The following is an 11,352-nucleotide window of genomic DNA, read 5'->3' on the forward strand; positions in this document are numbered from 1 at the left end:
GCACGTTTGCTGCCTCTACATATACCCCAAGAGGATTTGTAGCAGGAAAGTTAACTTTGCCTCACGTTTTACAGGTAACATTGAGCCATTAGGTGTAGATAAATGTGGAGGTAAATATTGCAAAATTCTCTCTGCATGTTCCTATGCTAAAGCACTTCTAGATTCTCAAGTTTTGCATAGACCAAAGTTGATGTGTGTAGTTAAGTGGTTTGAAAATGTGTTCACTACTTTATGGAGGGAAGGGAGTGAAAGTGAGCAAGATTTTTGTGAGTGTGTGCTCCTTTACCAACCTGAATGTACAAATGACTGCACTATGGAAGTTTCTTTGCCTCAGGCAGCATTCTGTGGGGATATGAGTTTATCTTCATGCAGTGACTTAAAGGATTAATATTGCATCACTATGTGCATCTCCTACAGATTTTGCTTAAACAGTTCTTCCATTTGAAATTTCGGCTGACAATATGACTCTATCCACACCATCTCCCAGCTTAAATGCAGCTAAAGTTTTGTTAGAGCTTCTTGGTTTTAGAGGTGGTTGATATCTTGGCTTTTACTTCCTGACAGGGTCAAGTCCAAGGTGGTCTTCGATCAGGAATCCGCATAGCCCAGGGCTCATACTTTCGTGTAACGCTCCTAAAGCCAATTCCAGTTCAAGTTGATGGAGAGCCCTGGATCCAGGCCCCAGGCCAAATTATTATTTCTGCTGCAGGACCAAAGGTACTGGCCATACGTTTGTCTCAGCATTTGATTGTTTCTTCAGTGGATATTAGTGTTTTCTTCTTGCTCCTTGTTGTGTTTTGATGATGGATCTTACCATTGATGATGGATCTTAACAGAGCTGATCAGCAGAGTGTGGTAACAGTTGGATAAACACATAGCAGTTTCTACTGAGACTGGTTTGAGGGCCCTCTCTGCTGACTATTTAAGAAAATAGTCTCTGAGCTTCAGCCCAGTGATTACATTTTTTTTCCCTTTGTGGAGATTTCCAAGCAGTGTTGCTTGCACCGAAGCAGACTGGAGTTACGAGGGCAATGGCAGTGCTGTAGTGTGTGAGGGGGAGAGCGGTCTGCTGAGAGTCTGTCCTTTTTTTTAAAAAAAAAAAAAAAAAGAAAAGGAGCAAACTGAACAACAGGGGAGGAGGCTCTGAAAAAAAGAGGCTTCAGAGTAAATAGTGGTCCATTTTCCCCTTATATCTCAATGTGTATGTAGAAGGAAAAGAGGATCGGCCGCCTAAGAATTAACTTTTCCATTGATGTTGAAATAGCAAAAAGATCATTTTGCAGTAGCTGGCTTTCAGCTGCAGGCACACAGGTCTACACATTTGTCTGCTACCTTCAGATTGCATTTTTAACTTACAGATATTTGTTGCTACAGGCAATCATAGAGAATACCTAGCTGTCCTGGTAGAAAGCAAAGGTTCTTGTGGAGGAAAAATAAGTGAAAAAGAGGGTCATACCTCAAACGTTTGAAAATATATTAAACTTTGTTCTTTTTTTATAAAAAAAGAGAGAGAGAATAAACCTGAAAATTGTCCTTCCAATGAGAAACATTTGTGTCTTTTAGGTTAGTGACTAATAGTGTTTTCTGTATTTGTGTGCTTATATATATGTTTGCATATATATAATGTATACACACACATATGCATATATATACATATCTTCATATGTTTCTATATACACATGTATAAGTATTTATGTTAAAAAAGCAGTTAATCCTATAGCTTTATAAATCAAGGTGCTTCAGTTAGTTGTGTATTTATGTTGTTTTTCTGTTGCAGTAGCAACATTTTACTCATTTATTAGTTGCCTTAGATTTGATTGTAGGTGACTACAGCTACTTTGATCCTCACACACTTTCTTTAAAAACTGTCTATTTTAGGTCCATATGTTGAAAAAGTCCAAGCAGAAACAGAAGAAAACTGGAAGCCTGAGAGAGATGAGAACGGATAGCATGTCAGTCACCGAAGGAGGACGCTAAACGGAGATCTGTGGTCAGCATTGGTGCAGCACATCTACTGTAGATATCGCAATGGTTCAGTGAAACTGAGTGCAGACAACTAGTGAAGAAGGGTTGCGTACGAGCGTGCCTTTCATTACATAATGTAATACTGGGTTCTGCTTGGCTATTCAAAGACAGTGCCTCATTGTTGCATATACTTACTATGTACCACTTGTCCCATCGAAAATGTTTACTTTGGGTTGCTTTTCCATAAACCATTCCCCAGTTTTTAGTTTATGGAAACTGAGGCCAAACACAGACTCCAAGATGTTGAGATTTCCACATCTACTTTTACAAAAACTCTTCCCCTCTTCCCTAGGTTTTTCTTCAAGAAAGCCATTCCATAGATACATCTTGGTGTATCATTCCATAAATGAAAATGCGTTGCTTTAAATTAACATCCATAGTAGCCTCCAAACTAAAAAAAGGCAAAGAGATGAGCTGCTTAGGCCTCCTCAGATCAGTCCAAGTAACACAGCTGAAGCAGTGCTACCATAGAAGAGAAAAATATAAAACATAAGAGAAATGATTTCTATAAAAGGAGCCCTATGCACTGGGGAGAGAGAATGTACTGGAACAGTTGAGTCAAAATATTTAAGAGAGTTTGGTTTCAACAGTATTTGGACAATATGAATGAAGGGAGAACAGCTTTTAGAGCAAGTTATCAACTACAGTTTAGCTTCTCCCACACTGAGTCAAATCTTGTTTTTAAAGCCATTTGAATTTCACTAGTTACCACTCTGAAGTGAAAATGAACAAGAATACCTGAGGCAGTATTACATTATACTGATTATTTCTATCATTGAGAAATTACCTTTGACACCAGACTTCTCTCCTTGTCTTTACTTGTGTTATTTCATGTTTATTTACTTGTCATATGTTGGACTGTTACTTAAAAGCAAGCTTCAAAGACTAAAAGAACCATCACTAATTAGGGTAAAAGAAGTACTATTTAGTGTTCACTAAAGTAAATTAGGACAGTCATAGGTTAAAGCTGAGCTAAAATAGAGTGCTGTAGGCTTCAGATGACTGGGAATGTGATAGCTATTGTGAAAACTCACTTTATCTAGTCAGCCTTCACAGGTCCTTTGCAGCTGCTGTTCTTGCCAGCAGTTGTGGGGCCAGCGATTCAGTGACTGTCTCTTCCACCTGGATGAACATTTGCTTTTAAGAGGTTGTCGCTCTTTCAGCTCCTGTGAGATAAGACTACCTCTCCATGCTTACCTGCCTGCTGAAGATATGGGGATTCAGCACTTTCTTCATAGCTTTCTGCTAAAGACTGGGGATAGAGCAGACCTGTTGGTCCTGTAGAACACTACATGTATCTGCTGTCCGCGGCCATGGTTGTGGTGGTCCTTATTCGCTTCTCTGCTGGTCTCATCTCACCATGGTTATTGAGTGACTGGACCCTTCACTGCAGATCAACATGATAAACTAGGTTGCGCTCAGCCTGGTCAGTTACAGTGCGAGGAGTGTATATGCTTTTCCTGCTTGTGTGCATCTGCTGCCTGGAACTGCTTATGCTGTGCTGGCATATGCATGGGTAATAACCAAGCACAACTATGGATGGCATGAATTCATCACTCAGATGGCAGCTTTGGAAGCCTCCTTCTTGCCAGTGCATCTAGAAACACATCTCCAGCTGTTTCAGAGAACTTCAGTAAGACATCGAAGTGTGCAAACACCATGGTTTTGTGTTGAAACTAGCTATGTGCTGAGGCAGCCCTTGCTGGGTCTTGTTGATCAGTGTGCACTCAGAGCACGGTGCCAACTTCAGCAGCATCTGATCTTTACCTGTGCTTTACATTTTCCAGTCACGGTACAGATCAGGGTGTGAATGTGGGTGCTTTAAAACAGTCATCTATAGCAATAGACAGAGCTAAATAACTAAAGCTGTAGAGACAAGCAGAACAGCCGTGCAGAGATGCATGAGCTGCCTGCAGTTTCTCCTTGCTGTCCAGGGATTCTTGTTATTAACAAGGCCTTACTGTTCTGATAGAGGTGCAATTGGAGGACCAATTCCTTTGTTTTCACTGAAGCTTCCTAATAATTATTTAAATCATTAATTTAATTGTTATGGGTGATCTTCATGTACTACCACATGGACTACAACTTATTGCACATGTAAACTAGACTCATGCTATGAAGGTGACTGTGTTGATGGCACAGAGCTAAAATACTCATCTCTATTGTTAAACATGGGGGATTGTCTCTACTGCAGAGCCTGGGCAGGAAGGGACCGACTGGAGCTCCTCTGGCATCCTGGTACGGGCATTACAAGTAGGAAGGGGCAAGTGTTGTATTTCAGGGTATGCCTTCTCAGGATGAAGCTCACAACTTAGAGAGGAGATCTTAAGTAGATTGCTGCTTATAATCCAGAAGCCAAAGAAACTGCTTTGTGTCCTTGGGGTAGCTGAAAGACTGCATGGTCTTCTTTCCGATTGCAGCTCCTGTGATGAAGAGGAAAACTGTTGACTTTTGTTTACAGAAAACATACTGACCATCTTCTGCAGCCCAAGTAAACAAACCCATCTGACTAGTTTTCCAGGCACATTGCAACATGTAACTGTCAGTGTTTTATGTTCTTGGCTCACTAAGGGCCAGCCTGTCTTTCCCTGTCACTCACTGTCTTGTATTACCTGAAATCAAATGAAACTCTTGGGTCAGAGGGCCGTTTACTGTGGCACATCCTCCCACTGGGATTTTCCATTCCTAGGGCATTGTACAAGCCTGTCGTAGGGTAGCGTTGCAGTAGCAAACTAGCTCTTGACCTTTCACTAGCAGAAGTATGAACGTGTTCTCCTCATAGCACCCAGAGAGGATGCTAGTAAAGGGAAGGGAAAAGGGGGAAGGGTTTTTTTTTCTTTTTCTCTTTTTTTTTTCTTTTTACAGAAAGTGGCTCCCATATGTTATTTGAGCAGATGATTGCCACATTGGAATGAAAGTTTATTTTGAGTAAAACACACCTGGCATATAGTGTCTCCCTTAGATGATTCTTGGTGTGTTGTGAAGGCAGAACGGTTCTCTGGGCAGTTGAGATAGGAGAGCTCTTGTAAAAGTTTTTAACAGAAGACACTCTCTTGAAACGTGTTAAGATCTTCCAATTTCAGGTACTGTAAAAGACCAGTACACCAAGGGAATTGTACCTTTTCTGTGTATGTTTTCATTACATTATGCATCTAAGAGGGCCTAAGAAATTCTTCCATAATAATGTAAGACTTCTTAAAGAGAGGTGATGACTCCTTGTATTTAACATTAAACATCTTGAGTTAGCATTTACACTGGACAATGTAACAGTAGCAAAAGTATTGGGGATGAGGCTCAGCTTTGTCGAGACAGGTGTTAAGCAACGCCAGGGATGTAGAATTGGAGACCATAATCCATAGATAGGGAGGAAATGCAGGCGCGTGGCTGTCCAGAGCGTACTCCTTGACCCTCTCTCCACAGCCTTGCCTTTTTACCTCACCTGCAGACCACAGCAGACACACTTCGTACAACTAACGTCTCTCCTGCTCAGATACTAGCTCTTGACCTTTCACTAGTGTCCTTCTAGGCTTTGCCAGCATAGGAGAGTGAGGAGTCCTGGAAGTCCTGGTGCATATCCCATTATCACAAATGAGAAAGGACATGGTGAGTTGCTAAAATCTGTTTTGATGAATAAATGCATCATCTCTGTCCTGAATTAGGACAACCTAACTTCAGAAGATCATCCTGGGGATACAAATACTACATCATTAAAAATGTTTTTTTCCCTCAGCTTCATTCATTCTGTTTAAACTGCTGATGCTCTTATTGCATTGATTTTTAAATGAAACTGTATGGAGTTATTTTGCCAAAAACATTTTGTTTGTTTATATATATATGTGTGTGTGTGTGTATATATATATATGCACATACTCTTTAAAAAATAGGCTTTATCATATTTCTTTTTACAGTGCATATTTGTTTAGGTTTTGCTGTGCAGCAGTTTTCTGACAGCAGTCACCTCTGGGTCTCTCTTTCACCACTTTTAGACAGGATGCTGAGAGCTTGCTTTCTTGCTGGTCCCATTTAAGTTCCTAGCACATAGTTCTAATGGATATATACTTTCCAGCAAGACAGGATGATAATAAAGTCAAAGCACAACTCTTTCAAATGCAGTATCTGCATGTGTACACTTTGAGCTCATATTGCTCTTTGGGGATTTAAATCAAATCTTGGTGTGTTTAAAGTCAATAGTAGCATTTACTGTAACGCTTTAGAAGTTAGAAGAAGCTGTAGCATAGTTCATTGCAAGATGTAAATAGGGAACAAAACCTAAATGAACTATTATAGACAATTGCTCATTAATCTTTGCAGTTACCCTCTTCAGAGTATTGTATAGATTGCATTTCTTTAAAGAGCAAATAATGTGCTTGTTTTGAATATTAACTCCTTGGAAGTGATAAGCATTTACGCATGCGTGTTCCCTTGCAGTGCAGTCTGTTGGCATATGAATGAGTCATTACTAAAAAGAAGCCTCATTTGGTTTGAGGAGGAGGTAAGATGAACTCTTGCGGCACTTCAGAAGGCTTAAAGTGTTGCGGACAGAAGAGATGTAGCTGGATGGGTATTTCAGAGGGTGCTGTGGCTGTACCCACCTGTGCCCATGTGCCGCACGGCTGCCTGCTCGGGCTGCAGCTCTGAGGCTGAGGTCTGGTGCGGACCTTGCCTTGGCCTGTGCCGTGCCTCCTCCTTGCAGCCTCCGCAGGCTCTGTGCTCTCCTCCCCGGCCAGGCTGCCTTCCTGCCCTTCAGGCTCAGCCTTTGCACTGAAATGAGAACGACGGCATGAAAAGTGGCAGGAGGTGGTGGTGGGTGATGGAGCTGCTGGTCTAAAACATCAGGGCAGCTATTGGGCTTAAACCACCCATTAATTTCTACTCCCACCTCAGCCATAACAGCTGTGCAGCTTGGGTTCATGCTGGCAGCCTCGGCTCAGTTTCAGGCTTTGGCCTTACACTGTGCCTGGATCACTTCACATACTTTTTGCACTTAACAGTAAATGCAGGTTAGATATGCTTAGGTTGTGGCAAAATTGCAATGTTTGTACTTTTTTAAATAAGGGGATAATTCTGTCTACAGATTGAAGATGCACTTTCAGGTTATGATGAAAAAAAGTCTGTAGAAAGCAACTGTTTAAACCTTCAGGAGTTGCACAGACTGCAGTGTCCCTTCATCCCCATCTCTAATACTGTGTTCTCATCGAAAGCCCTGTTTGGGAACGAGAAGAGATGGTATCTTCCCCACACTGCAATATGTATTTATTTCTGACTGACTGAAAGTTCATATATTTTTAAAAGTTACAAATTGGCTGCTATTTGAAGAATTAGGATTATTATACTGATTTTATAATACATAAAAGTAATGTTAAAGTTTATTTATAATGTCGACATTTACTGATTTCACACTTGGTTTGTATGAGAGGTCCAGCTCAAAAGCATTTGTTCCTTTTGCTATTTAATGTATTTTTTTGGACTAAGTGTAGCCATTGTATGTATGGAATGCAGTGAATTGAATGCAACTTACTAAAACTATTTCTAAATGTACAGTTAGACCAGCAGTTTCGATGTTTACAGGTCAGTGACTATTGATTGTAAACCCATACATGTCAGTTGAAACAGTGCACTCTTGTGTTTTGGAAGCATTGTTTCTGCTTCCTGTGACAATTAATGAAACAGTTGCCTTCTGGTTTAGACTCCTAACTGTGCCCCTTTGGAGAAATTTAGATGTTGATTATGACCTTTCTGCCATGGATTTAAAGAATAGAATTTGTACTAATACAAGTGTTGTATTGAACATGTTTTCCTAAAGATTGACTTTATTTTTTGTGAAGATAATTTATGAGAATGTTTTTTAAGCAGTTTGCTGTTGTTGAAAAAGTTGGTCTGAAGTGTTGAAATAAATGTGCGTAGATATTAAAGATGTATTCCAAAGCAAAGTATTTTTTTAATAGGGTGCTGTTATTGGTGTAGTTATTCCCCTGATTGCTCCCAGTGATACATCCTTTTAACATGTTGGTGAAGTGTGGTAGTTAGGAGAAGACTTCCTTTCAGGAGCTGCATCTTCACTTCTGCGTATCCCGCATTGCACTTCTGGTAGCAACTCCAGATGAAAATGGGTGTAGACAGCTGAGTTTTTCTCCACGGAGAGTATTGCAGGTTAAAGAACAGAGAGCCCACCCACTTGCTTGGCTGCATGAGTGTCCCAAGTCTGGTGGTGACTGTCTGGGTCTTACAGTTCTCTCTCTGTCCACATGGATACGTGCCACACAGCCATCCTTTTGCTTTCCGAAGGCGATGAGGCACAAGTCAGGCATGTGTCTGTGCACAGCAGATACAGCTCGCCCAACCGTGGCTTCCCTCCCTTCATGCTGCTGACATTGCCAAATGGGGTAGCAAGAGGTGCTTGAAGAATTACTGAGTATTTATTGTGCAATCTTAGGAGCTTATAAAACCCACACTGCTCTTGTAAAACAAAGCCAATCCTTGGGATTTGTTTCTTAGCAATAGCCATATCGCTCCAGCTTTTTGGACACACCAAAAGCAAGTTATCCTGGGGATAGTTTAAATAGCAATGGTGTAGACGCTAGCAAGCAACACCTTGAAGAAGCTGCAGGTTCTGATTCATAGGAGGGAGCATCTCTGCTTTGAATGCAGAGCATCAGAATTTTTCATCTGCTAGAGCTCAGTGTCCCTCCTACTTGTGAACCACCCACAGCATGTTAACTCTTCTCAAACTATGGCTTAACTAGTGCTTAAATAGCTATGTTTAATGTTTTTCACCTCTCATTATTTAAAGCAGCCAACCTTTAGCATTAGTTGTTTTTGATTAATGCTGTTTTAATTTCAGGATATTCTTAAGATGTCTTACAGCTTTTCTTGTGAATGTTCTAATATATTGATAATAAATCAGCTTGGCGCAACAAGCAAAGCTAAGGCAACCACCAAACAGTTTAGTTGTTGTCTAGTGCTTATTCTTTGTGCATCTGCCTAATAATTCCCCCCCAAAAGTATAAGCATTGAAGTGGTTAAAAACTATTTCCACATTGTGTGCCTCATACTAATAAAGGCATATCACACATTTACTTGTGGATTGGTCTCAAAAACAGGGTTTTAATGGTGTAACTTGTTTCTCAATGTCTGCCTTGCAAATCACTATGCTGTGGTAACTTGTCTACAAATAACATACCTAATGTACTAACTGGTTAAAAAAAATAAGAAAAAAAGAAAAAAAGAAAAAAGTAATTTATAAAAGATGGACTTGTCTCTGATATTTAAACATCTGTTTGTCCTTGGATTATGTTCTTAGAATAATTCTGTATATATTTTGCAATGTGTTTGTGTTTAATTTGACTGTACATTTTGCACTGATTTGAAAGTCTGTATCCAATTATAATTTGCAAATTACCAGAGATCTATAACTAGAATTTATGTCTGTGAAAAATACAGCATCTGTTCTACCCTGGATGTTTGTTAAGTAGTCATGCTTTAAAAATAGTGAGATGCACTTACGCAGAGAGAAAAAAGTTTTGCTTTAGCTGCGTTCCAGGGACTACTTTTGTAGCAGCCTTGCTGTCTGAGAAAAAGTCACTGTGTTGTATGGAAAGCAGCAGTGGTGTTTACTTCTTAGTTGGTAGTTTCAAGATGACAGCTCCTTACTATGGTGGTAGGTGGCATTCAGCACCTTCAAGCACTTCTGGAGCCATTCTTGCTACAGATAGCACTTGCTCTAATCGGTAAAATCTTTCTGGGATAGTACAGCCCTCGTGTGCTAAGCATCTCTGTCTGTTTTGAGATTTTCCACGCCAGTTTCCTGCTTGCCGTGTCTGTGTTCCTCTCGAAACTCCTGATTCAGTATTTTCAGTGCTAGGCTGGGGAAGCTGTGGGGGCAAAGGCATTGCATGGCAGCAGGGCTAGGTCCCAGGCCAGCAGCACTCCCATCCCTGCCACAGCTGGAGGGTTGCCAGGGGGGTTTCTAGATGCAAACAAAAGGTGACAAGTCAGAGCCGGAGGAGATACCCCCACTGGCCACGTTAGAACAAGGGCATGAGGAGGAAGAGCGCTGGGCAGGGGAGGAAGAAGGGGAAGGAGGAGTGGTGCGAACACAAGCGGAGGGACTGCTGCTTCGGCCGTGGGAGCTGTTTGCACCAGTGCAGCACGAGAAGCGCAGGAGGAGAAGGCCAACAGCCTCCTGGGCTGTGTCAGGAGGAGCGTTGCCTGCCAGTGCAGAAAGGTGGTCTTTCCCCCCTGCTCAGCCCTGGTGAGGCCACACCTGGAATGCTGGGTCCAGTGCTGGGCTCTCCAGGACAAGTCCCTTGTTCTCTAAACCTCCATTAAATACTCAGTATGGAAAAAGCAGGGATATTCCAAGCGTGAAGACAGCATCCCCCAGAGCACTGAAGAGCAGACAGTACTGTTAAACGTCAAGAGAGAAATGAGGTGACTCCTGCGCTGAACTGGCAAGGGAGGTCACAGAACAAGGGTTTTATTATTGCAGCAGCACTCAAAACTTCAATTAATAGCAGCATGTTAATAGTTCATTATCCTTTGCCCTCCTCTCAAATGAGATGTCACCTCACAGGGCAGTGTGGTTTCTCAGTATTAATTATTTGCCCTTTAAACAAGTTTCACTGGGCTTTGTTAACAGTAACTAAGCCTCACAATTAGGGAATCAGCAAAAAAAAAGATACATTATTTTGCCTTTGGTACCTGACCTTTGGTACGTGACACAACAGTTTCTCTTACTCAAGAGCAAGAAAGTGTGTTGTTTCTGGGCCAGCTGGAAATAGGAGGTGCCTACAAAAAGTGTAGGGAGACAAGAAAAGTGTACAAAACCACACTGCTCTTATGCTGCACCTCTAAGGTTCTCCCACCAAGGGAGGGGTTAAAGCACATGCCCTGACTCGGTGGTAGGAGACCCCTGATTGCTGGCAGCACGCCCTCTCCGAAGAAGGGCTGGAAAGTGAACGCTTATGACCATTACAGAACATGTGACTTTTTCACAAAGACTGAGGCATTAGCTACGCAGCCTTGATCAAAATCCATTTTGCGTAATTCCACCGTGGCTGCCTGTTTCTTTGCTCATGGCCAAAAGGTCTTTAGCGTTGTTGTGCTGTCATCTTCCGAACAGCTTTACTGTGTCCCACTCAACAGATGAAGGCTGGCACAAATCCTCCCTGTCTATCACTGCGTATCCTTGTTCTGATTTGCTTGGAGGTCCCAGCATGGGCCACTGAGACAGTTCTGACACGCTCACCCGTGCCCATTGCCTTTCTCCACAGAGAAAGGAAACAAGCTGCTTTGAGGAGCTGAATATCACCTCTGCCTCCAACAGCA

General features: G+C 41.7%; 1 protein-coding gene across 1 annotated transcript in view; it reads left to right on the forward strand.

Moving 5' to 3' along the window:
• DGKQ (diacylglycerol kinase theta) overlaps window positions 1-9,481 on the forward strand; it is a 100,691-nt gene extending 91,210 nt beyond the window's left edge. The window contains exons 22-23 of the mRNA XM_026100521.2: window positions 565-717; window positions 1,879-9,481. Of these exons, the coding sequence (XP_025956306.2) occupies window positions 565-717; window positions 1,879-1,977 (252 nt within the window). The 3' untranslated portion in view covers window positions 1,978-9,481. The remainder of the gene's footprint in view (window positions 1-564; window positions 718-1,878) is intronic.
• The last annotated feature ends 1,871 nt before the right edge of the window (window positions 9,482-11,352 follow it).

The sequence above is a fragment of the Dromaius novaehollandiae genome, chromosome Z, assembly GCF_036370855.1.
Source record: "Dromaius novaehollandiae isolate bDroNov1 chromosome Z, bDroNov1.hap1, whole genome shotgun sequence".
Taxonomy (NCBI): domain Eukaryota; kingdom Metazoa; phylum Chordata; class Aves; order Casuariiformes; family Dromaiidae; genus Dromaius; species Dromaius novaehollandiae.